Source organism: Balearica regulorum, chromosome 17 (genome assembly GCF_011004875.1).
Source record: "Balearica regulorum gibbericeps isolate bBalReg1 chromosome 17, bBalReg1.pri, whole genome shotgun sequence".
NCBI lineage: Eukaryota > Metazoa > Chordata > Aves > Gruiformes > Gruidae > Balearica > Balearica regulorum.
The window spans coordinates 15,029,624-15,055,086 of record NC_046200.1 but is presented as its reverse complement, the minus strand read 5'-3'; the positions used below and the strand labels follow the sequence as shown (position 1 = coordinate 15,055,086).

Sequence of the window (25,463 nt, the reverse complement as noted above, 5' to 3'; positions counted from 1 at the left end):
CTAATAGCTTCATTTGCTCTCTACCAGTGTGCTGCGGTGCTGCCTCCCCCTTCCTAATACTGTATTCAGCTTTAGTTCTGGCTCCTAAGAAGCTGCAAATCTCTGCCACCTGCTCAGCATAGTGTGAAGCTGGTGGGAGAGCAGGCAGACTTACACTGTACGAGATCATCCCAAGAAAGCTTAAAAATCTATAAAAAGCACAGCTGGGACTATAGTGAGGAGGGAGAGATGTGGCTGCTGGGTTCTACAGCGTCGGGGCTGGCAGGGGAGGAAGCAGAAGTCACTCAGCCAGATCTTCCTGCAGCCCCCTGAGAACCCAGAGGAATTAAGCGAATCGTTACCCCAAGCAGCACCTGAATAGCCCTTCCCTGCGAAGGAAGATGGGAGAACAGGGGAGGGCTCTTCCCTGGCTGCTCAGAATTACTCCTTCCCCCAACAGTCAGCTGCTGGAGCCGCACGCCTGGCATAGGGCCGAGCGCTCCTCACAGAGCAGGCTTGATGGGACGGGTCTGCCCCTCATGGCACAGAAATAGCTAGGAAGAGATCTACATCCCCTTTCAGTAGGTTCTGGACACTAAAAATGTGAAGGATTTTAAATCACTTTTCTCTGAACAAGACTAGAAGGGAGCGGACGCCTCCTTGCCCCTCTCAAAGTTCTCCTCAGGCAGAAGCCCAGGGTAGTGGCAGTAGACCACAGCTGTATAAACGCTTTCAAGTCTTTCAAATCATTTTTAGGATGTTGTGATTTCTTGAAGTGTCTTGAAACTAAGGTGTAGGGCCCCGTTTAAGCATTCTCCATCTCCTGGCTAAGGAGAAGTTACGAGCAGGCCAAAGGATAACTCAGGTGAACACACAGGCATGAGACATGAACCAAGAATTTTTTATTTAACACAGTAAGTTTGAGTACAGCAGCAGAACTCCTTGAGTCCATCTTGGTTTACATCATATCAGTAGGTGGCTGATATAATCTGGCTCGGAGCTGTTCAATCAGAAATCCATTTTGACAGCAGTAGTTTCAGGAGGCTGAATCCTTCTCTGCAGTGTCTTTTGCCACCCCAGGTTGGATCTTGCTGCTGAGCATTTCAGTCTTCATTTGTCTCATACTTGTGCTTGATGTGTTTCCACAGTTTCTGTACCCAAAACAAGGAAAGCAGAATAATTTAAAAAAAAAAAAAATCTTAGCCAGCTTTTCAGTGGTCCTGGGATAGAATTTCACTTTAAAATACAAGTTACCACAAAACCCACATCCGTTAACAGGCAACAGCAAGAGGGGAAAGAAGAGTTTGTATGAAAACACAGCCACAAATATAGCTGCTGTCATCTCGCTTCCCCTGTTCTACTCTGCAAGCCAGAGCTCAAGAGTATTCCATGCCTCGGCCTCCCGCTCAGACCAGAGAGGGCATCTCTGCCCCCAGAGATACGGGATGCACAGGAGAACCCTGCTCCGGGCACTGAAACCTGCTGGCACCATCGGGACCGAGGGAAGCGCTGCGCAAGGCGCGTGCCCGGCTTTGTAGACATTGTTGTAGACAATGCTTTAGATTAAAAAAAAAAAAAGAATTTCTTCTTCCACCCTTGCTTGAGAAAACATTAGCACACAGAAAATTAATGCTACAATTAAAAAAAATTTTTGAGTGCAAAGCTAAAGTTCAGATGTGATTTTATGTCAGATTTAACAAATGACTTGCTAAAAAGGAGAAGACCGGGCCCCTGGTTTTGCTCTTTACTGTATTTCCTCAGCTCACCCCAGCCCTGGTGAGGTACTTCGGGCGGTGAAGATGTCACTTTGTGCGGTATCAGCTTTGAGCTGGTTTCATGACCTGGTTCAGGAGGCCAAAGAGGTGCTGTCAGGGAAGGCGCAGGACAGCTCCTGCCAGCACCAGAGCCATTAAAGTGCTCTGGCTGTCCAGGGAAACTGGGCACTCCGAGAGACCCGAGGCAGGTCGGTGCTGCAGGACAGATGATCCATAAGCTGAGGCTGGGAACGTGCAACACACCAAGTTTTTTTTGTACTTGGTGCAAGATGGAAATGACAGCACCTCCTGCCTTTTCTTAGGGCATGCACTGCATCACCTCATCCTGTGCAGGACACCGTTACGTGCCCTGTCCAGGTGACAGTTATTATCCCATCACAGCTCTACTTCGACGCATAAGGACGACTTGACCCATCTCATCCAACGCTCAGGCCCGGGACCGCAGACTCCGCAGTTTGGGACAGCCGTTATCCCCTCCCGCTGCTAAGGGCGGGTCCTGAGAGCCGGAGGGCTACAGACAAGCAAGCTCAATCCATTTTAACCTTCCCGCACCCCACCGTCTTCGACACCTTTTCCCCAGCGGCCTTCGCAGCCAGAGAAGCCCAAGAACACACCGAAGCCGAGTACCGAGCAAAAGCCTCTACGGACAGGGCAGCGCTGACCTGCCGCCCTGCCCTCGGGACCTCCTCGGGGAAACCAAGGTCGCGATTCAGCCGGGGGAGCACCCGCCGCAGGCCCCGGGACACCGGGGGAGCAGCCTGAGGTGCGGGCCCCGGGACCAGGCCCACACGGGGCCGGCCTGACCTTCAGGGCCCAGGTCCGTGCCCGGGGCGGCCCCACGGTGCCGTACCGCCCTTCCTTACCCCCTCGTTGAGGTGCTCGAAGATGGCATCGGCGCCCTGGTCGAAGGCGCGCTCGAAGACGACGGCGCCCAGGACGATGGTGAGGGCGAAGGTGGAGGTGCGGCGGAACAGCGCGCTGTACGCCTGCCGCAGCAGCGCCATCTTGCCCGCGCGCTCTGCGCATGCACCGCGGTGGCGCTGAGCCTTCTGGGAGATGTAGGCACCGCCCCGGCCCAGCCGCTGAGCCTTCTGGGAGATGTAGGCACCGCCCCGGCCCAGCCGCTGAGCCTTCTGGGAGATGTAGGCGCCGCTCCCGGCAGGCGCCGCGCGGCCTAGGCCTGAGGCCTGGCGGGAGGTGAGTGCGGGGCGGCCGTGAGGGGCCTTGTCCGGGCGGCGGGTCAGAGCGCCGTCCCCTGCTTGTACCCCTGCTTGTACCCCTGCTTGTACCCCTGCTTGTACCCCTTCCTTCCCCTCAGCGGCTTCCGCTGGGCAACACGCGTCTTTATTTTCTGTTTTTTTCTTTTTTTTTTCCTTTTTTTTTTTTTTTTTTTTGAGGTGAAATCAGCCCATTTAGCGCAGGCTGGTGGGCTCAGCCCTCATTCCAGCTACAGCAAAATAAGGCGCGTTGGGGGAGCCCCTGCCCGGCTGAGAGCTGTGGGGGCAGCTGGGGGCCGTGGGCCTGGCTGGGGACAGCAGGCACCCCTTGCCCGGGGTGACCTGTGAGGGGCAAAATTGAGAAGAAAGAGGGTTTTGTGTTAATGTCCTTTTCTGCTCAGCCCCTTGGGGGAGAGCTGGGGGGTAACTGGGGGTTTACTTCTGGTTTGGGCCAGCTATGGAGGGCTGTAAGTGTCCTCAGCGTAGTCCGAGCGGGAGGTGGATACTGTGGCTCCCAAAAGCCGGAGGACGCTCGGACGGCTGCTCCAGAGGCCTCGGGATGAGCGTGACGTGGCACCGTGTGGCACAGCTGACGTGGAGATGTTCCCGTTCCTGCTTGTCACCTTCTCCTTGTGTTCATCTTTCTGTTTAACGCCATCGAGGGCAAAGGGGTCCCGGGGTGGCTCAAGCAGCGATGGGGAAGAGAGGGAGGTTTGGGGTTGGAAAGGGAGGACGGGCAAGGAGGGTGGGGGAATCTTTAAATTGAAGATTAAACCCTGGGTAGAATTCTTGTTAAACAAGCATCGACGTTAAATTTCAGAACAGATCCTCCAGTGACACTTGCTCTGTCGTTTCATTTGTCTCGGCCGTTCAGGAAGAGCGTGTAGTCTGGCTGCGTAGTCATTTCTCTTAATTTATTTATGTTTGGTTCCCTGCTTGCAGCTACTGTGGAGATCTGTGGGATCTCTGGGGTAGGGCAAAGCCCGTGCAGAGCCTGGAAGGTGCCCAACACACTCCCGTGCCCTGCGTATGGCGTTATCCCTTTGAAAAGCTCAATGATCGTTTTTCAAAGTTAACTGCTAGGGATTGTCTCTAAGACAAATCTCCCCAATAGCCTGTAAACCACTACCGCTAGGATGGGTTTGTGTAATGGTCAGGTCGGTGTTAATCCCAAATCGAGCGGCAGATTTACGTTGGGCGTAATGGAAATCAGAGTCTGTCCCTGTGTCATTGCAAAGGTGCTGGCAGACTCTGCCGGTGTTTTGCGTGTTCCCGTAGAGATAGGAGCACGTTTAAATTGGCAGCTGAGTATCATAAGCTTGACACTTGGATTTAATTAACTTCGCATCTATCTGGATACCCAAAGTGGCTGAAATGGCCCCGAGCCTGGGCTATAAGAAAGCAGAAAATTGAGGTCAAGCCCCAGCAGCAATTCTCAGGGTTCGGCGTGGGGAAAAGCAGTTACGCCCAGACGAAAACAAGTCTGCCGTGTGCCCGTTTCTGGGTCACCTTCTTCCCTCCCTCCACATTTTGGGGAAGACGGTGAAAGAACCCCCGGAGAGTCCTAAATAAAATCTGTAGCTAGTCGAGCGCAGTGTGGAAGTGTTTTGGCAGCTGTTTGAGAAGGGAAAATGTAGGATGGTGCGCGTGAGGTCTTGCCTGGAGTTTTACCAAGCACCTCAGCTCGATGAGCGAAACACCTGCTAGGTGTCTTAGAACATGCTCTTTCTTATAAAACGTTGCTCCGAGAGGCTTACAACAGAGGATTTATTTGTTAATACTTTTAAGCATCGAGATAGAAGACAAAGCCCTGGATTATTTTTCTTTTTCTTTTATTTTTTTCAATTTGGATTTATGCAGAAAGACTTTTAAGCTGGTACAAAGCTCGTCTGAAATCATTTGTGGCTGCCTGCGGGTTCAGGGGTCTGTTTGCCTGAATTCAATTGCAAATTAGGGTCTAGAAATGTTAAGAGGAAATGGCTGAGCTGAAGCGGTTCTTTATAAAGCAGCTACATTTACTTTATTTCATAATGACTAAGATGGATTTAATTAGAAAACATCTCTGTTTTCAACTAAATAATGCTCTTTGTTTACTGGTTGAGCCATTTGGGAAAATGGAAATAGGTTAGCCAGCGTTGCTCGGAAGCGGCTTTTATTCCTACGTACTAGTTCAGCACAAAGCGCTGTGGATTGCTGATACTGCAGAGGGTTGTCAGAATCCAGCCAAGATAATCCATGCAATTGAATTCTTAAAAAGATGGAAATAAGTGTTCAGTGTAATCTTCGGAGGGGGGCTGTCTCTGGGAGAATCTGATGCTCCTCTAATTGCCTTTTTTTTTAATTCCATTCATCCTCTGCAGTGGGAATTGCTAGGTGAATTTGGGAGCTGGCACCTCTGGGGTTTGGGATCTGGCAGCCTGAAATCTGTAGAAGCTTTCTGCCCTCGTTGTTGGGGACGGAAGGGGAAACGAGCTGCCGCAATTATTGCCGTCGGGGTGATGAAAGGAAAAGTTTGAAATACGATTTCAAAGGCTGGCTGCTGCTGGGCTTCTGCAGGCACAATTCCGTTGAGATCTGTGGAAACTTGTGTGGGACCACTGCAGAATCTCATTTGTTTTCCCTGTTCACAGCAGACGCTTCTGCAGAGATGGAGTGCAGGAGCCAGCAGCTTGAAGCAGGAAGCTTTTATGTTGCCAGAAACTTTGGGAGACTGTGGCATAAGATGCAGAAGGGGGATTTTTCAATGCTTAAAAGCCACAGCAGTCTGCCAGCAGGCCAGAGGCTGAGGGTAAGAGCCTTCCCTCTGGATTCCAGCAGCCCCACCACAGTGCAGCAAAGCTGGCTGCAAAACTCTGGGATGATCTGGTAAAACCAGGGGAGAAAATTACGCTTTAATGTTCATTAAGCAGCACTTGAATTTGGTTTCTTGGGCTGGAGTAGGACAGTTTCAGACCTCAAGCCCTCCAGATCGGAGTTAACGCCTTCCGAGCTGGAGCCAGGTCCGATTGCGTTTGCAGCACGGCCCACCGATGAGGTATTTCATCTGAAGATCAAGGAAAGGACCTTAAAATGAAGAGATTTCAAATTCAGTTGCATCTCTGAACGTTTTACCTTCAGCGTGAATATTTGCAAGCTGATTAAAAAAAAATAATCAGAAGATCTTTCCACTGAATGTAACCAGAGGCAGATGGAGGAGGCTGCATCTTAACTTGTGTCTTAACTCGTGGTGTGAGGCCCCAGAGATTTCCAGGGACTTGATTTTGAAGCGGCGGTTCTCGGGAGTGGGGGAAGGCCGGGACGGCTGGCTGGCAGGAGGTTTGGCAGAACTGCCTTAGCTCAGCGTGCTGGGCTCTGAGGGATTGCCTGTTGCTGCTGCTCTTCCCGCTGATTCTGAGGAATCGTTAGGGAGGCTGTGATTGATTCTGACCCTGTTTTATTTATAAAATCTTTATCTCTTGTGCTGGTCTCCATGCCATTTTTTAAATGCATTTGGCTGTCAAGGTGTCAAAAACTGGAGAATTGCTTTTGGAATTTATCTCCCGGTCCATCCATCTTTGGCATTTATCAGGTACCTTTATATCACTCAGGAGAGAACTTGTAGCTCTTTCAGGGTGTCTGTTGCACCTCCAGCCAGGACAGCAGCTGGGGACGGGGCTGAGCTTCATCACAAACCCCATCTGAGCTGCTCCAGGCCCAGCAGAGACAAGAGCACCCAAATTCTGTCCTGTTACCCCTCGATACTCACTGCAGAGTCTCCGGACCACAAACACATTTTGATAAAGCCCCTCTACCCTGTGGGAGGAGAAGGACCGAGCATCTCCAGGTTGTTTTCAGTGGCTGTGGGGTTGGGGGTTCTTTCCTCCTGGTTGTAAGGCTGTTGTGATCGTAGTTACTGCCGGTGCGGTACTTGGGGAAGCGGACACATCTTGCTGCCATAGGCTGGGGAGGATGAGGAGAGCAGTCCTTGATGGACAGGAGTGAATAGGTGAACCGAACGAAATGTTACGTCCTTTAGTGTTGGTTGTGCAGCTTCCTACTCGCAGTACAGGTGAGATCAGCTGGTTTAGCATCTTTCAGGAGTTCCTGAGTTTCTTTCTTACCCCGTAGAGATGGACATGGGGGAATTTCCTCCCTCTTGCCTGGCAGCGTGTGGTGGTTGCCTGTGGTCTGGGGTTAAAGTCCTGGGGCCCCAGGTGGAAGCTGTGGTATGGACCTCGAGTTCCTTCTCTTTGAACATTGGATGGTTTGTGCTGCACCTTCCCTGATGCAGGTGGTGGCTGGGAGCCGTTGGCTCTCTAGGGTCTCTGTTTTGTGTGGTCTGAACTCCAGGGCGCTCGGGGAAGGAGAATTTTTTCGGCAGAGCTGTTGTTCCTTTGGGCAACAGAGGTAAGAAAGGGAGATCCGAGCCTGCTCTCCCACGTATACGCAGGAGGCGCTGCCTTGCCAGTCTCTGATGGACAAGAATATATACTATTGGGTCTCACCTCTTTCTCTGTCTGCCAACCCCAAATGATTTGAGCTCTTCTCCTTTAGAAGCAGGCGCTGTAAATCTTGGATCCTTCGGCCCGTGCTTCCCCGTCCCCAGGGCAGGCATGGCTGGGCGCCGAGGATCTGTCTGATGGTTCCCAGGCTGTGCTGATGCTGCTCTGCCAGAAGAGAGATGGGGAAAAGATACTTCTGTGACTACTGTGACAGGTCCTTTCAGGACAACCTTCACAACAGGAAGAAACACCTCAACGGAGTGCAGCATCTCAGGGCTAAGAGAGTCTGGTATGACTTATTCCGAGGTGGGTACCACCGACTGACTCCTACTCCCTTTCTGGGACTGGGGAGGGGATGGATGAGCTGTGGCAGGGGGGAATAGAGAAAATAAATCAGCACTGATGATTTATGTTCAGATTGTCTGTGCCGGTAAATTGTGGACTCGGTATGTTGCTGTCAAGCGGTCTCAGAGGCAAAACCCTCATGTGTCTGGATGTGGGAAGGGGAAAGTGTAGACGTCAGCTGCAACTTGAGATGAGGTGGAAGAGATAGGGAGGTCATTTCTGCGAACAGGAGTTGCAGATAAAGCTCTCTTGGCATCGTGGGCAAATCTGAGACAGGAGATCCAAGAGAACAAACTGAGTCACAGTTTCTGAAGGTAAGTTAGGTGCCTTCTGCAAACCAGAGTTGACCTCTGATGCGCAAGGAGCAAGGTGTGTATGGGTGTAGAAGGAGAAAGCAGGCTGGAAGGCAGGCTGTACGCACGTGTTGTGTGCGCGGGCGGGAAGCTGGCCGCGGTTCTCCGTGCGGGGTGGAGGTGTCGGTTCTGAGGGCGGCCGTGGGAGAGGCTGAGGGTGCGGCTGCTTGACTGGAGATCCCAAAGGGTGAGGGTTGGGGAAGCGGCTCAAAGCACGGTATGCTCAAACCTGTCTTAGCCAAGGGCGTGGAGCAGAGGGGAGGGCTAGATGCACCAGGGCTTTGGCAGGGGAGGGATTGGAGTTCTGGGGCTGGGGGCTGTGTCAGGATGTGCTGGAGGCAAGCCCTGTGTCCTCTGCCTGTTGAACGACTCTTCTCACCCAGCTCAGCGCTCTGACCTGGCTCGCCGTGCAGTTACATGTGTTTTAATACCAGCACCAGCCCGAGGAGTATGGTGGGAATGTGTGTCCAGGGTGCTGAGAGCAGGACTGTGTATTTTGGTAGGAGCAAAGACTTAGTTTGGGTTAAACTGACTGTGAAACCATTGCCCGTATGTTCCTCTGCTTCCCCCTGGTTCCTCAGGATCAGGAGTTGCAGGCTGTGTCTTGGGCTAGCTAGGTGAGGAATACCCTGCGGAGCTCTGGGTGGCTCTGCTGTCTGCTTAACCGTACGTGGAAGCTGGAAAGGACCACCAGCCGCAGCCCAGTTCTCGCTGGGTCAGTGATGGTGAGGCAGATTACCTAGCACTTTTCTCCTCACCAGGCTGCAACCCTTGATTTCCCTCCAACTGATAAAATTCTTCATCCCGTCCCTGATTAGGGGGTTCATCTCCTCTTGTCTCCAGACTCTGTGACTTGGCATCAGGCAGTGCTGGTTCTTCCACAGTCTACGGGAGCTGCTGTATCTTTGGGGCTCATTGGTTCCCCAGGACGTCTCCAGGAGGTGAAGGACCATTTCGGTGGTGTCCACCGGAGACTCGGCACAGGGTTCTGTGCGGCATCGCACGGAGCTTTTCCGAGAGCTCTGTGAGTCTGCCTGGTCTTTCTCTGCCGCACAGAAGTGCTGCAGAGTCCTTGCTTTTCTGTCATGCTTCTTCTCCCCTACTGGCATGGGGAGAAAAAAACCCATGACGCAGAAAACAGAGGAGGTGATATTTGCAAGCCAGTGAAAAGCTGAAGCCAGGGGTGCCAACAGGGACTGAAAACTCTCGATTTGTCTGTGGTTTAAGTTCCTGGTTGTCGTGTGAAATGGTTTCCCGCTAGGTAACTGACCTGTTTGGGGCCACGATACGATGGGGTGTTGCTGCGCAAGAGATCTTTACCTTGGTTTGTCCTTTGTTTCCCCAAGATGCTGCCGCTATCCTGCAAGAGGAGCAAACCAAGAAACCTTGTCGGAAGTTTCTGCAAACAGGTGAGTTCTTCTGAGGTAGAAATAGCTGCCTGAGCTCTGGCAGCTCCTTCGTGAGCCAGCCCAAGGCTGTTCTGCAGAGCCCTGGGATGCGCGTTTGTCTTGGAGGGAGCGAAGGACTTGGGCCTGTGTGTCCGGTGTGCAGGTGTAGTGGATCTTGGGTTGTGTGCGCATTTACAAGGGAGGAGCTTGCGCGTGCGGCTCTCACGGAGCAACGTGACTTTTGTTCCAGGACAGTGTGATTTTGGGTCCAACTGCAGATTTTCCCACATGACGGAGCAGGACCTGGAGAAGCTGAGTGCCCAGGTGCAAGGTGAGTCCTTGAACAAGAAAATATTCGGGGGGGTCTCTGAGGAGGGGGGAGTTGCTGCAGGGAGTGTGGGCTGCGCAGGAGGGGTTGTGCAGCGAGAGCCTGCGGTCGTGTGCTGCCTGTACGCAGCAAGCTGAGCGTGGATCCCTTCCGCCTGCCTCTCGGTGCCGTGTGAGCCTGTAGCGTGGCTGTGAGTGCTGCAGTTTTTCAGATGCTTTCTGCTCTTGATCTGCTGGCACAGACACAAACCTAGAGTTGAGCAATGCTATTACTACTTAGCAGCAAGCATCTGAAGCAGAGAGTGGGCTTTCCGAGCCCTCGGGGGTTTGTTCAGTCAGGGAATAAAAACTGTCAGCAGCAGAGGGCACTGGTACATCATTTCCCCTTAAATTTATGGATTTGATTTCCCCCCACCTCTCTACTGTTAGCAGGGAGCTGCTGCTTCCACTCTTGGGAAGAGCTAGCCTGTTGTCAGTTGGGTTGTCCTGAGGAGAGGACATGGCGTCTTGGATCCAGAAATGGCCTCTGCTCACATGGCTTTGGGTGGAACTGAAGTTTGGGCAGAGGATGGATGGCAGCTGCTTCCCTGCCGTGAGTCTCCAGAGCACTTTGGAACTTTTTCAGTCTGGGAGTAGCACCTCCTTGCCCTAAAAGTGGTGGCAGCTCTGTTTTCCCTACAGGATTCATCACCTGAGAAAATGTGAGCGAGGTGTTGGCGAGAACTTGTGGAGTGGTTGAGGTTTCCGCTGGAGATGGTCTAGTCCCAACCCTACCTTGCTCAAAGTAAGGTAAACTAGAGCGGGCTGCTCAGGACCACGTCCAGTTGTGTTCTGAATATTTCCAAGACTGGAGACTCTGCAACCTCGATGGGCAACCTCTTCCAGTGCTTGCCCACACTTACAATAAAAATGTTGTGGGTTGGGGTTTTTTTAATAGTTAAATGGAAACTCCTTTATTTTGGTTTGTGCCTGTCATCTCTTGTCCTGTGAGTGGATACCATTAAGCAGAGTCTGGCTCCATCATCGTAACTCTTGGATATTTACACGTTATAAAATCCCCCCTGCTTGGCCTTCCCATGTCCAGGCTAAGCAGTCCTAGCTCTCTCAACCTCTCCTCATCTGTCAGATGCTCCAGTTCCTTCACCACCTTTGCTGGACCCCTTCCAGTATGTCCCTGTGGTACTGGGGAGCCCAGCACTGGACATAGTCCTCAGACGTGTCCTCACCGGTGTGGAACAGAGAGGAAGGATCGCTTCCTCGACCTGCTGGCAACGCTCTTCCTAATGCAGCCCAATTTCTGAGCAGATCTTGTGCCCACACTGCTAGCTGAAGCCAACTGTTGTTTTGCCAATAGTCTGGCAAAAAGAGGCTTAAGTGTTGAAAATGTGTGTGAATGCAATGAGATTTGGGGGGTGCGTGGGGTAGAGACTCTCTCCTGGCCTTCTGAGATTTGGGGAGGCAGGGCTCTGCTGAACCTGGGCAGCAGGAGGAAGGCAGGCGCTACCGAGCTATTCCAGTCCTCGCCGTTGCTGAGTCAGTCTGCGAGTCCCCGAGGTGACTCTGTGAATCAATCGCTAAACAGCGCTGGCAGTCAATAAAACCCATCTCATCGGGCTGTGCGGGAGGCAGAGCGCTCCAGCCAGCCCTTCTCGGAGCGACAGTCGTGCTCCTCTTCCCCTCTGCTAGCCCAGAACCTCTCCCCGACCCTTCTGCGCTGCGGGGTTTAAGTGCTGGGCTCCCGAGAGGTGGCACAGGATGTCAGCCTGTTTGCAGGAACCTGTAGCGTTTCCAGTCATTGAAGGCTGTTTATTAGAGGGGAAGTGAGAGCTCTTTGGAGCAGAGCGGGGCTGCGGGGGAAGGCTGGCAAGCTCCTCTGCGCTTGGGCAGGTTTCTTTGCCAATTACACTTGTTATTGAATATTGACTTCTGTCAAATGGGTCAGGTGTAAGTGGAGAATTGGCTAGTGAGAGAGCTGATTCCTGGGAGAGTACTTGGAAACCTTGCATTTGTATTACCAAGTCAAACATTTAATTAAACAATTAGACTTAAAGGAGCGGTGGCCAGGGGACGGCAGGGTGCCTTGTCCTTGGCTGTGCTGCTCTAACACGAATGCCTGGTTGTACGGTTAAATCCTGCTCACCTCTCTCATGCTGTTGCTCTGTGGAAATCCTGCGTGAGCCGAGCGAGCAGGCTGAGCATTTTAGACCTCTAAATCTGATCGGTTGAGCCCGCAGAGTGCTTGGAGGGATTTGATGGAGGGAAGAGCTTGGCAGGGCTTGGCGGAGAAGAGATGCAGCCCATAACAGAGTAGACTGGGTGGAAGGAACAGCTGCAAAAAGCCAAGCCGCCGTTCGGTGTGCCATGGGGACGCTTCCCCACTCCCTAGGCTACTGAAGCATCGGCGTCTCAGAGGGTGAGGCTTAGGGCAGAGTTTAAGGCAAGCTCGTGTGCGGGCAGGTTGGACTGTAGGTTGTGTCAGACCTGGTCCTGGTGGCGTGTCCGTCAGGAGCGTCCCTATATGCGTTGGCACCTAGTCCCGGTGTTTGTGTGCTCTGAGGCATCGCAGGCCACAGCCAGCGAGGTGACACGGTACAGCTTGGAGCCGTGCTCTGGATCAGGCTGCCTCTCACCAAATTGTCAGTGTCCGCAGAGATTTCCCGTCTGAACCTGCAGCGTCTGGGAGATTTTGACAGGCTTGCAGCCGGCGGGGGGGGTCAGGGATTTGAGATGAGATGAGCTGAGAGGCTGGAAGCTCCGGAGCCCTCTCACCGTGTTGTGCAGAGCCTTGTGTGGCCGTGCTGGAGATGACCACGCTCTGCCTCTGGCGGGGACGGTCTCTTGGTGGGTCCACGGTGCTGCTGAACTCCGCTTTCCTCAGCTCTGGTGCCTGGGCGTAGAAGCAGAGGAGCTGTCAGCCTGTGTTGTGTCCCCTTGTCCAGGGGCAGATGCTTCAGAAAAAGGTGCCAAGAAATCCTGTAGTGAAGCAGTGTAGCCCACTCACCCATGTTCAAGGGTGGCCTTGCATCCTAACCCACAGCAAAACCTTTTATTTAAAGCTGCTAAACCGTGATGGCACTTTCTTTGTCATGTAAATATTGAACCTGTCCCTGAATCCCCGTTGAGTGTTTGGTGTTGGTAGTTCTGTGTCAGGGAGCTTCCCTTGCTAATGACGCGTCTTTATTGCAGCCAAAAGAAGCATTACCTTATTCTTAACGTTTGGCCTTTTCCATGCAGGGAATTCACCCTGTTGTTTGTGTTAGTCTTGTGGGTTAAGTAGGAAAAATTCTGGACGATTCGCTGTTCCGTAACGGCTTAGAGCGTGTCCTAGTTTGGCTTCAGCATTTCTGCACCCCGTAGAATATACTCATCAAGAAGCAACAGTTTCCACCTTCAACAGGGAGGGAGGCATATTCCCAGCTGTTACCGCATCAAGGCATTAGCCTTCTGCATCTGCTGCATCATTCATCAGCGAGACACTTCCAGGCTGTCATTTTAAGCACAGTCATGTCAGGAAAAGTCACTGTCAAACTGCTATCTTCTTGCTTCAAGTTATTGGCTCCCCGCTAATCTGCGTCACTTCTGCAGGTAGTATTGACACAACCCGGGCTCTTCGGTGAGCTCCAGCCAGCCGGAGCTGCGAGGGGAGAGTAAGGGCACGGTTGGGTGAGTGTGTGCAATATATCCGTGTGATTGAAAGAATAGGAGTGACCCTGCTGGAGGTGGCTGTAGTCAACCAGTTTAACTCGGCGATGAGCAGGAGAAGGAGCGTCCTCGCAGTCGGCTGCCGCTTCTTAAGCCACTCATATTGCGGGGCCTCCTCAACAGCATCCCTCAGCCGCAGTTTGCTGCTGTTCATGTGCTCTGGAGGAGTTTGGGCTGCCACCTCTTCCTGCGCAGGGAGGGAGCTGAAGGATTACATGGCAGTCTCTGTGCTGGGTGACCTGCTCGGTACTGGTGGTTGCATCTCGCACACAGTCGTGCCACATTCAGGAAGAAAACTCATGCTGAAAGTTGCATAGGGAGAGAAGATAAATCTGGAGTCCCACTCTGGCGTCATTAGAGAGGCATTTCATGACTACAGACACTCTTTTAATTGGCTGTAATTAGATTTGAAACAAACACCCCAGTGAGAAGGAGGGGGGGAAGCACCTTCACACCTGGCTGGCTGACTGCACGGCCATGTATGAGGAGTAAGGGCTGGTAATTGTGTTTCAGAGAGACATCTTGGAATGCTTGTTGACATTCAGGGGGTATTTCCAGTCTCATGGTAGCTTTGGTGGTCCCTGGATGGGATGTGTTCGCTTCAGAGGAGGAAGAGATGAAAGATTTGCCTTTTTGATGGGCGTGTGTCAAGGTGGACAGAGCCAGAGAGTTGCCCGTACCTGCTGCCTTGTTTCTCAGCCTGAGAGTTGGAGTGCTTTGGAGCAGTAACTCGTGGAGCTGCGCGAAGGGGGACCCAGTTGGATGTCTTTCTAACCTGGACACCTGGGGCCTCATTTAGGCCAGCGTGAGCCTGGAGTCGTTCCGCTGCAGCCAGCGAGCTTTTCTGGATGAGACAGCGAGTTGTGGCTGCTCGAGTCCGTGGGTTCCCACCTGTTCCTGGTGTGGCCCTTTGAGGCTCCCTGCTCTAAACAGAGAGGCCTTGGCAGTTACTGATCTGTTCTGTGTTGGGGCTTGAACCGGGATGAAAAGGAATTCTCAGTGGTAGGTAGAGGTGGGAGAGGTTTCTCTCTGTGACTTTCTTCCCTGCCTCATCGAAGCCTCTCACAACCCCTCGCTGAGGTGGGATGTGCCCAGGCGCTCAATAGATGGAGGAACCTGGACCAAAGGGAAATAAGGTGGTCAAGGTTGCCACGGAAGTCTAACCTGCGAGCCGAATTCGGATTTCCTGAGTTTGAGCAGTGCCCAGCTCACCAAACTGAGCTTCTTGCCTCCCCGGTGCCCTCACCTGGCCAGGCTGTCGGGTTGGCCCCAGATAGCTCTGCTGCAGCTTTGCTCCTTGGAACCAACCGTAGGAGACTCAAACAGTCCCGTCTCCAACTGTGTCCTTATCGCCGGGTTGCAGAGCAGCACCTCGACATCAGGACCGCAGCAGGCTGTCTTTGCGGTGGCAGCGAGTACATCGTCGCTCCTCCCGGCAGCGGCAGATGAAAAGGCTGGATGACAAATTATCCATCTCCGGCTGCTCATTGTGTAGCACGTTTCTGCCATCCTTATTAATATTCAACAGGCAGATGAATAATTGGTTGCCACCACGAGGATGAAGTGATCCTTCACTCTGCCCAAGCAATATTAATTTCACACCCTGTCTGGAAACGTATAATATTTTCCTTAAACGTGTGACATATGGTGGGTAGGTGTGGAGCCGGCTCCTGGTGGGTACGGCTGCAGGTGGCTGCTGCCGGGGTGGGACTGCCGGCGGGTTGATCTCTAAATGGGATCAGGGATCCCCCAGAGCGCTCGTCCCCGGAGGGTTTGATGAGCAGGGCAAAGGGGAATGATACACAGCTGCTTCGGCTTCCTTTTTATTAATATCAGTGTTTGTTTTTCAAAGTATCACGTTCCCTTTTCTGTTAGGTGGGAACTTTCCACTGGGCTGGAGATCTAACAGCTCTGAGCATCCCAGCCCGCGCTGCCTGGCGTGCTGTCAGGAGTATGGCTGTGTCGTTCGTGTCAAGGACTCGTGCTAGACCCTGTTCTCCGCTAGCATCCCTTCCTGCTGTGTCACTTTGTCACCGGGGAGCTTTGCTAACTGGGCAGCTGCGGATTTCTGCCCAGTGGGAGGGACTGGTGAATGCTGGGCTGCCCCGCTGGCTCTGAGCCCTTCTGCCCGGAGAGGACAGTGCTGCAGGACGGGGCACCTGCAGGCATCTGCCCCACGCAACCCCCCCCAGAATGATGGAGGGGTCGAAAGCTTGAAAGGACCTCAGGCTGCCCTGTCTCTTGGTAGACAGCAGAGGTTTCCTACTGGTTTCCTTGCTCGTTCCTAACTTGCATGAGAAAATGCAGGAACTTGTTCCCCTGCGTCCCTCCGCTGCTGTGCTCTGCTCTGATTTTGCACCTAGGCTGAGCTGGGCTGGGCGACAGCCTCCCTCCCCGTCTCTGCAGGGGCTGGGGACGCATCACGCGGCGTGCGCCTTAAACAGACCTGACAGCATCTCTGAAATCCCGTCTCTTGGTTGTACGCGCACTCTGAACCTTTCAGACTCTCGCGGCCTGCCAAGTCTGCATCGATCCGGACAGACGTCCCTGTCACTCCCACCTAACTGGGCAGAGGTGGCAAAGTCCCTCCTGCCAGTTGGAGGGACGTGTCTTTGGAAACAGCTCAGGGCTCAGGGCCAGCAGAGGCTGTTTCAGGCGAGGATGAGGACGATCTGCCCCGGGGGGAGATGTCAGACTCCCCTCAGCTAAGCGCCCGAACTGCCGCCGTGCTCGCTGGCTTAGTTCTTGTTCCCGGCTCTGGCTGGCTGGAGCTGTCACCAGTGGGGAGGCCAAGCATCAGATGGCAGGTGGGCAGTGGAGGAGGAGGGGCCGCAGATTGCAAACTCTCCAGCATAAGAAACTATGCAGGGTAATGAGCAGCGGGTTTAATGGAGTGAAAGGACTGCAGCGCGAGCGTCTGATAGCCCTCTGTCTGTCTCTCGACCAGGGGAGCGGAGATCCAAGGAGCTGCAGCAGGAGGGAGCAGATGTCCCGCCTGGCGCCATCGAGGACTGGCTGGAGAAGAGAGCAAAGAGACTGAGCGCGGCTCAGAGTAACAGGTACTGGTGGCTGGGGAGCATCCGTGTGAGGGCTGGCCGCTGCTTCTGGCCCGCACGATGCAGAGGGAGATCCCACAAGAGGGGTGTGAGTGGGACGGGGAAGGCGCAGGTGATCAGAGGTCCCAACTCGATGGGACCCCCCGAGCTGTCATTTAACACCCTGCCAGCGCTGCGCACCTGCTCTCGGCACACGCCACGGACACGCGTATGGATCCGGTCTCGTGTGCCCGCGCCAGAGGTGCGTGCACGTGTCCTCCCGTGTGCCTGGGGGACAAGCCAGGCCTTGCTGCCAGCGGCTGCGTCCCTGGGGGAGGCAAGCAGAGGGGTGCTCCCCGCGGGGCACACAGGCATGGCTGGAGGGACGGTGCCACCGTGGTGCTGAGTTACTGACACCCGGAGTTCAGTGGCAGGAGCCCGGTCTCATCTGCTGACAGCTTCCCCATCCTCTGCCTGCCCTGTCTGCACGTCCCTGCCAGTGAGAGGGCGGAATTAGCTCCTCCTCGCGGCATTCATTCGGATTCGGGCGCCTGCCGGTGCCTGCTGCTTCCTTGCTCACCTGACTGTGCCGCAGGCTTAATTGGATGACATTTGGGCAGGTGCCAAATCTCTCTTTTGTTCTTTTTCCTGTTTGCTCCTGTCCTCTCTGCGTTTGGTCTGGGCAGGATCTTCCTTCTGGTGCTTGTCTGGGCTCGTTGCTTTCTGTTTGCTCCATCCATCAGCTTGGCTGCCCTTAGTCTGGCAGTGGTGCTTACTGACAGCCGTAACCTTCCTACCCCTGTACACATCGTGTGCCCCGTTTTGCTTGTTCTGTCCCTGAATCCCTTGATCTTGGAGTAGACCATCTTTTCCGGAAGAGAGAAGCATCGTCATACCCAGCAGAATTTCCAGACCTCTCTAACTAGTTGGTCCCTGCTGCCTCCAGAGATGCACAAGACTTTGAATTTGTAGGTTTGTTGCTTTCTGCCCGGCCTCTCTGCCCCTGCAGGCCCAGAAACCATCTGCTACAGGAACTAAACGCCAACTATTCAAAGCTTCTCTTCCTCTGTCTGGCCTCGCTGTCTGGCCTCGCTGATGCTCGTCCCTATCATTTCTCTTCTCCCCTTGTGCTCTCCAGCCCCAGCCTTGCCCTTCCGAGCAACTGTGTGTTTTGCCTTGTCTGCCAGAGAAGGTGTTTTGCCTTCCCGGGGAAGAGGGGCTGGTTTGGGCAGGTCCTGGTGCCTGGGGAGCCTGTGTTCCTCCTGAAAATGCTTTTAAGGACAAGGAGCTGCCTCTTCCTCCTGCAGTCCCAGACCTCGAGGTCCCTGAAATGTGGCAGAATCTCTTACAGGGTCTAACGGTGCTTTGGGGAATTTGTGGGTTTGGATGATGACCTGCCCAGGGGCTGCCTTGCCTGGCTGGTAACGTCAGTAAAGACCATTAGTCTGCACAAACCAGTAGAGAACGTGCTCTCGAGGGCACTCGTTTCCGAAAGAAGATGCTGGAGACCCCGCTCCACCTGTCTTCTCTGGCAGCGCTGAGGAGGAAGGATTCAAGCTGGGATGGAAGAGGTCTTGGAAGCGTGATGGGAAGCTCTCACTGCGTTAAGCCGCAGCCCGTGAGCGTAGCTGAGTTTCTGTCTCTGCCTTGCCGGGGGCTTTCCAGCAGGATACCTGGCAGGTGGTCCCAGGTGGAGCTGCTGCCTTGCGCAGTCTCCAAGCACACAACAGCATGAAGAAAACGCCGCGCTGGACTAGAAGTGGCCGCGTGGCCCGGCGTTGGCTTGGCCGAAGGGCAGCACTTTCTTCAAGGCAGTGACTTGGGCACCGTGTCTGTCTGTCACCTAAATAAGCCCCGTGGATGGAAAATTGCCAGGCTGCTTTCCACCCGCCGTTCATGCGGCCGCTCTCCCAGCCTGGCCGGGCTCAAGGGGACAAACTTCATCTGGAAACCTCCACCCGATGCGTCTTTTCAAAGTCACGCTGTGCCGTTGCTTTCTGGAGAGCTGGGACGGAGCTGGATGGAGTTCGTGTAGTTCTCTTAGCAGAGGAGCTCTGCCGGGGTGTGATTGATTTTTAAGCTGATTTCCAACGGAAACGGAGCATGTCCGTGCGCACGAGCGTGTGCTGCTGCCATAACTGCCACGGAGCCCACTGGCTGATTTCCATCAGAACGGGGTCTGAGGCCTCGAGGATAGTGAGATAGTACAGGTTTCATCAACGGGGAAGTGGGTAGAGGAGAGGGATCCCATTAATGCCTTCGGAAAGGCAATATTCTTCACCCTTGCTAGACACCGGAGAATCCACATGGGGCAGCCATGCTGAATGCTCCAGCTGTGGGTAAACCTTTGATAGCACTCGTATCTTACAAAACCCCAGGGAGCTGAGTACCCAGACAGCATCCTCCCTATTGATTAGTTCTGCTGCTCACAGAACAGCTCGTTAGTTGATAGCTGTGCTGTTCCACCTTGCAGCGTGCCTTGTCCTGCTCCCCGCCCCACCGAACTGCTCCTGCTCCCCAGCCTGCGCGAACGACGGTGCCTGGACGTACCGTAAGACGTTGCTGCCCGAGAGCGGCTTGGTGTGCGTCCTAGCATCTTGTCTCCCCCTTGGCTCTGAAGAATCCCCGTCAAGGGGGAGAAGCGTTAAACCAAATGACTTTGCTCCGTGCTAGTTGCCTGGATAACACCGCACTCAACTTCTGTAGCTGGCTTTTGGCCACGTCGTCGGCCCTGCGGGGAGAGGAGGGTGCCGCTTCTCTGGAGCATTATGTAAAGGAGTTTGATTAGATTTCTTCTGGCATAACAATTAAAAAGATTCATCAGGATCAGAGGTAGAGGCCTGAGAAGCTGGAAGGCTGCTGTCAGGGCTTGCGCTAAAGACAGATGAGTTTCCTGCACTCAGGAATTAATGGAAAAGGTATGTTTCCCATGAATTTAAACCTGCCCCGGCCAAGTGCTTTCTTCAGCTGGAGGGAGATGAGGGAGCGATGCTCCTTGCTTTTGCACTTCTTCGGTCAGGTGTGGTGTTTGCAGTGGCCTCAGCTAGTAAACGAGAGAGACAGAGACGAAGTGTTTCCCAGGCTGTGAGTTGGAGGAGGAAGCCTGTTCCCTCTGCTGAAGGGTGCTTCTGTGAAAACACCCCGTCGTTTTGGCAGCTCCTCCATTTCCGAGGGGTCCTTGTCCTTTGGGAAGTGCACAGCTGGCTTGGGATTCAGGCTGCTCGGAAAGAAACATCTGCTGATTTTGTTTGTTCTTCTCAAAACTCAGCTGTGTGAAGAGGCGAGAGCAGCTGGGGCTGGGAGGGGACGGGGCCAGCCCTGCTCCCAGCAGCGGTGCCTGGGGCTGCCGCCCCTCTTGGGGGGCTGCGCCTGCTTCCCCCCCCCCCAGACCCCCTCACCTGAGTGCTCCCACCTTATTTTTCCACGGCGTGCACTACGTTAGGAAGCACCAGCTGCTCAAATGGGCTTGGGGGGTGGTTCTGGACCAGTTCTGCTGCTGGATTTGGTGTGGGAGGGGTGAATATATCTGCTTGCTGATAACCAAACCCTCCTCTGCTGGACCCCCCCTCTTTTGGGGGCTAGCGGAGGGGGCACAGGGAAGCTCAGGGCTGTGGTATCAAACTGAGATGGCCCCGTCTCACCGCTGCCCCTTCCATTTCCCCACCTCCGCAGTGCTCTGCCCGAGAAACCAGCGCCGTTCCAGTACCCGCCGGGCTGGCCACCAGTGCAGGATCTGCCCCCGTCCCTGCAGGCCCCCCCACCCGGAGGGTGGCCAGTGCCCCCCAACCTGCAGTGGGGCTGAGGTTGTGCTGGAGATGGACTTCTTCCTCGCTCTGACAAAGGGACAGAATTATTTATATACATTTTTATATCAATAAAAGCCTTCCCCCCGCTGCAGCCTGCGTGTGTCGTGTTATTCCTCACCGGGTGGGCGGCTGTCTCCCTGTCTCTGGAACGGGGATCTGCACTCAGCAGAGCTCCAGCCCCGTGTGGAGGGGCTGTCTGCTGTCAGCCCGAGCACCCCCCAGTTCCCGGGGCAGGATCCGTCCCCTCGGACCGCGGCTGCCTGTGCTGTGCCCTGCCGGGCTCTATGCGGCTGATCCGGACCGGGGAAAGAAGCTGTAACCAGGCTTTTAAAATTGGTGTTTATTATTTCCTCCAGTGTTCATGAGTTATGTTTGCTTCTGTTAAATTCAGGGTGTAAAACTGCTTTGGTTCAGGTGCCGGAGCTCCTAATGAAGAGCTCGGGGAGCTCCTGTAAGCCCTCCGCTCCTGCTCCCGCTCGGCTGGCGGTGAGAAGCAAGGAAGAAAAAAATATCCGGAGGTTTCTCTTTCTCCAGGAAACTAAGTAAATGGTGAGGGCAAATACCTCCGTGGGTTGCTCCCCGCCGTGGGAGCTGGGAGGTCGCGAGGAAGGACTTGGCAGCCCTCCTGCTCGCTGCGGGGCTGCGCTGGGAGCCGCGGGCCAGGCGCTCTACCTGCCTCCAGCTTCTCTTTGCTGCCCTGGAGAAGACTTTTGGGGTGCTTTTAGGGCGCAGCTTCGGTATGGCCGAGCTCTGGCAGCAGGTCCGCCCAGGACGGCTGCACCCCCTGCCAGTGCATTCCAGGTTTGGCCGCGCACGGAGGCGGTGGGGCCAGATTCATGAAGAGCGCCGGCGGCAGCCAGCTGCCTTTGGCCAGATCTCGCCTGGATCACGTCGGCGTTGGGCTGCCCGGGACGGGGCAGAGCTCCCGCCTCGGGACGCGTGGGGAGCCGTCAGCCCGAGCACGCCCCGTCCTGGGACGACGCAGCTTTCACACAAGCAGGGGCTGGACGTGACCGCAGCGTGGCTGGGTGCGGAGCTGCGGCAGCCCTGCTGTGGCTGGTTGAGCTTTAAGCGAAGCTGAAGGGTGTTTTTACCCTTCCCGGTGTGACTGCCGTGGCTCTCGGCTTGTTGGTCTTTGGAGAGAGCGGAGCCCGGGGCTTGGGCTCGGAGAATGCGGCGTCAGCCCCGTGCCCCATCCTCGCCTCCCCTCGCAGGAGCCGGCACGTGCGGGTGAACAGGAGCGCCCGCGTGGCACCTATCTGGGGGTAAATCGGAGGCCCCGAATGCAGGAGACCAAAGGTGGGAGGAACCCAAAGGGGCTGCGGGATGCTCCGGAGCGGGGCGCAGCCGCCGGGCTCTGCTCTCAGCCATCGCAGGAGCAGCTTTGGCTGCGCTCTCCACCCGGCTCTGACGCCCATCCCTGTGCCCCCAGCACGGCGCAGGGGGAGAGCCCCGGGGAGCTGGGGGGCGGCCGAGGGGGCTCAGCCCATCACCGCTCCCCTGACTTCAAGGGGTGACAAACGGCTTCGCTCCGAGTCTGAGCCGTGGCGGCCAGGCCACGCGCTGGGGCACCTTCCTACCGAGGAATTCAGGGCTGCCGGCAGAGGCAAATCAAAGAACAACCGCTCCCGTCTCTCCCGCAGACATTTTGAGGACGAAGCGTGTGCTGGCTGTTTTGCAATCGACCATCAAAATACTTCACGGTTCCTCGCCCGTGTTTGGGGACGTGCTCTCATCAGCCCCCAGATCCCTTCCCTGCTCCGTGTGCTCCGGTCCCGGTGCGTTTTGGAGCATCCCCGGGAGAGCAGCTGCTCCGGGAGGTGTTGCTTTACCCAACGCCCGCAACCTTCACGGCTCCAAAACCGCTCCCCAGATCCAGCTTAAATCTGGTGGAGAAACACGTCTCCGGCCGAGGAGGCTGGAGCACCAGGCAGCTCCCTGGACGAGCTGCAAAACCGAACCGTAAATGAAAATTACAGTTTAAAACACGAGCACAGCCGCAGCCCCTCCGCGCTTCTCCTCGCTCCCCAAGAGCCGAGCTGCTTGTGACGCAGAAACTCCCGGTAAAGCCTGAAAGCCGAGAGCGGGAGCGTTCCCTGCCAAGCACCGGCCTGTCCGGGGGATGCTGAGAGGGGCTGGCGAGGGGCTTCCACTTAAAATCGGGTTTTCCTACCAAAGCTCGTGCAATCTCCGGCCGTCGGGGCTGAATGGAGCACGGCTCGCAGGGTGTCGTGTGTTCACGGAGCCGTGTAACTCCCAGGTACTTGTAGGAGCCTGTAAATTCCAGGGGTTTATGGGGGTGTATTTTACAGCGCGGTGTCAGGAGACGTAACGATGGCATGTATCACTGCCGGGGACGCGACGCAGCCGGTGTGGGCTGACCCGGGGAGAAAGGCTGGGTGCGGAGAGCCGCACGGCGGGGAGGGAAACGCCGAAGGGGGACAGGGCCGGTACCGGGGGGGACGGCTGGTACCCGGCTCCCAAAGGATGCTGCGGGGATGTGCGCAGCCTCAGCATCCTCGGCAGGTCCGGGGTGGGCGGTGAGGAGCTGCAGCCCGTTAGCGATGGCACGAGCCAAAGTGCCTTTTATAGAGCGGGAGCGGGAGTAATTTCTCGGGAAGCTTTTAGGGAAATGAGCAGCTCCTGGGGCCCTGCCAAGGCGCAGCCCTGCTGGGCTCTGCCCGCCGTCCTCTGGCAGCTCTTGCTGGGAGGGGAGCGGGGAACGGGGACGGGGGTGGGAATGGGGATGGGGATGGGACAGGGGTGGGGGTGGGGATGGGATGGGGATGGGGTGGGGATGGGGATGGGGATTGGATGGAGATGGGATGGGGATGGGATGGGGATGGGGATGGGAAGGGGTGGGGATGGGATGGGGATGGGATGGGATGGGATGGGGATGGGATGGGGATGGGATGGGATGGGGATGGGAAGGGGTGGGGATGGGATGGGATGGGATGGGGATGGGGATGGGATGGGATGAGATGGGATGGGGATGGGATGGGATAGGGGTGGGGATGGGATGGGATGGGGATGGGATGGGGATGGGACGGGATGGGGATGGGATGGGGATGGGACGGGATGGGATGGGGATGGGGATGGGAAGGGGTGGGGATGGGATGGGATGGGGATGGGATGGGGATGGGATGGGATGGGATGGGGTGGGGATGGGGTGGGGATGGGGATGGGATGGGATGGGGATGTCTCACAGGGCTGGGAACGGGGGTGAGGACAGGGACAGGGATGGAAACAAGGATGGGAATGGGAACGGGGACTGGGGTGGGCATGGGACAGGGACAGGGATGGAGCTGAGACCATCCCATACCGCTTGCAGCACCGGAGAGAGAAAGACCCCTCACCAACTTCCCCTCCTGTCCCAAAACGCTTCTCAGTGCTGCGGCACTCTCAGCCCTGCAAACCCCAGTGGTTTTGCTGCCGGATTTGCTCTGTCCGGCGGGGACCGACGGCAGCACCCGCGCAGGGTCCTTCTCCCTCCCACGGCACCCTGCGCCTCCCCGGCACCTTCCCCTCATCCCGCTGCAGCGCTCGCGTTGTAAGATTTATTTTTTTTTTTTTCCTTTCCTAGCGAGCGTTTAATTAAATTAGCGAGGAGCATCTCTGTCTCGCGGCAGCCGCAATGAGCCGTCCCCGGCTGCGGCAGAGCGGCGTGAAGCCGGCACGCGGGGAACGTGGCCGGGACCCCGTGCTGCCCACCCGCAGCCCCGCTGCTCCTGAATCGGGAGCCGCGATCTCCAAACCTGCCTGAAGAAATCCGTTCTCCCAATTCCCATTAAAATTAATTGAGCAGCTTTGAAAAGCTGAGCTTGGGGGATCGCGTTATTCCTTTTATCTAATTTTTCTTTTATGTTATTGTATTTTCTAGCAAATTAAATTGTCCTCTTTTTGGCCCACTTATGTTTATTCACAGCGTCTATAATAGACCTGGTTAAAAAAAAAAATTTATATATATATATGTGTACACACACACGCATCTCTGAGGCCGCGTGGCTTCTTTTGGAAATGCCAGTTCATAAAAAATCAAAACTTTCCACGGGGAGATGGATGCAATTTCATTACGGGCGCAGAGCCTCCCCCACTTTGCAAGGCAGCCGAAATGATTTCATTGCCGTGGAGCACTTCCCATTTTCATTTCTCATTTGGACATTCGGTTCAATTTGTTTGATAAATTATAAGAGATTTAAAAAAAAAAAAAACCTAAAAAAAAAACATTTTAAAAAAAAAAACCCAACCCCCAAATTAATAAAATGCAGCCGATTGCTTCTGGGATCCCAAAAATGGGGTGTCCCCCGTCTCGGTGCTGGGGAGGGTGGGAAATCCGTGGGAAACGCCAGGCAGGAGCCTGGCAACGTGTTTTCCCCACGTGGGGGTCGAACAGGGCTCCGGGGAGATGACGCCCGGGGTTGCCGCAGCCCCGACGCCCCGAGGATGGTCTCCTCCAGCCCCGTTCCCCGCGGCGGGGGGAACCCCCCAGCACCGCCCGTGACGGGGGGCAGCAGCTTTGCCCGATACGCTCGCGGCACCAAGAGCTTCCCCTGGTTTTATTTATTATTTTAATCTATTTGCCATTAAAAATGCATCATTCGGGGGCTCGGGGAGGGCGAGCCATCGGGCGGGCACGGGCCCCCCCCGCGCGCACGGGGCTGTGCGTGAGCACACCGGGTTTTCACGAGCAGGACGGCGTCGCTCAGCGCCGGGGGGAATTACACCCAGGGCCAGAGCCCACCGTGGTGTAAATAAGGAGTACCAGGGGAGCTCCCCCCCCCCCGCCAGCCTCGGGGTGGGATCCCCAACCCCGGGATGCTGGAGAGGCCGCAGACCCCCGGCTATTGCCCACCCCCCTCGCCAGGAGGACTCGGCCACACGCTGGCAGCGGCTCGGCAGCGCCCATGGGTGCTCCCACGGCCCTACACCCACCTGGCACCCATCACCCCGCCCCTGCCCCATCGCATCCCCCCGCATGACCCCGCGTCGCCAGGAGCCCCAGCAGCCCAGAGCGCTTCAGAAATCCCAGTTTTATTTCAGATCGGAAACAACCAA

At 55.4% G+C, this 25,463-nt stretch overlaps 2 protein-coding genes across 4 annotated transcripts; one reads left to right on the top strand and one right to left on the bottom strand.

The window, feature by feature from the left end:
* Window positions 1-859: 859 nt before the first annotated feature.
* UQCR10 (ubiquinol-cytochrome c reductase, complex III subunit X) lies at window positions 860-2,791 on the bottom strand. The gene is made up of 2 exons (XM_075769381.1): window positions 2,618-2,791; window positions 860-1,130 (listed from the first exon to the last, which is right to left on the bottom strand). Exons 1-2 carry the CDS (start codon window positions 2,756-2,758, stop codon window positions 1,083-1,085), a joined length of 189 nt encoding a protein of 62 aa, XP_075625496.1. The 5' UTR covers window positions 2,759-2,791; the 3' UTR covers window positions 860-1,082.
* A 73-nt stretch (window positions 2,792-2,864) lies between these two features.
* On the top strand, window positions 2,865-24,310 carry ZMAT5 (zinc finger matrin-type 5). Of its 3 annotated transcripts, none has more exons than XM_075769380.1 (6): window positions 2,865-2,951; window positions 7,505-7,758; window positions 9,497-9,559; window positions 9,789-9,869; window positions 16,515-16,626; window positions 23,992-24,310. In XM_075769380.1, exons 2-6 carry the CDS (start codon window positions 7,632-7,634, stop codon window positions 24,044-24,046), a joined length of 438 nt encoding a protein of 145 aa, XP_075625495.1. In that variant the 5' UTR covers window positions 2,865-2,951; window positions 7,505-7,631; the 3' UTR covers window positions 24,047-24,310. The 3 variants fall into 3 exon arrangements, with proteins under 3 accessions (XP_075625495.1, XP_075625493.1, XP_075625494.1); XM_075769378.1 differs by lacking the exon at window positions 23,992-24,310 and adding an exon at window positions 20,275-20,499; XM_075769379.1 differs by lacking the exon at window positions 23,992-24,310 and adding an exon at window positions 20,275-20,499 and having other exon boundaries at window positions 2,883-2,951; window positions 7,508-7,758.
* The last annotated feature ends 1,153 nt before the right edge of the window (window positions 24,311-25,463 follow it).

Bases quoted from the DNA above. Each gene is read 5' to 3' on its own strand.
- UQCR10 (XM_075769381.1), bottom strand. From the start codon at position 2,758: ATGGCGCTGCTGCGGCAGGCGTACAGCGCGCTGTTCCGCCGCACCTCC. The intron at 1,131-2,617 runs GTAAGGAAGGGC...TTTTGGGTACAG, and splicing joins TCGAGCACCTCAACGAGGGG to AAACTGTGGAAACACATCAA.
- ZMAT5 (XM_075769378.1), top strand. From the start codon at position 7,632: ATGGGGAAAAGATACTTCTGTGACTACTGTGACAGGTCCTTTCAGGAC. The intron at 9,560-9,788 runs GTGAGTTCTTCT...CTTTTGTTCCAG, and splicing joins TCGGAAGTTTCTGCAAACAG to GACAGTGTGATTTTGGGTCC. The intron at 9,870-16,514 runs GTGAGTCCTTGA...TCTCTCGACCAG, and splicing joins GCTGAGTGCCCAGGTGCAAG to GGGAGCGGAGATCCAAGGAG.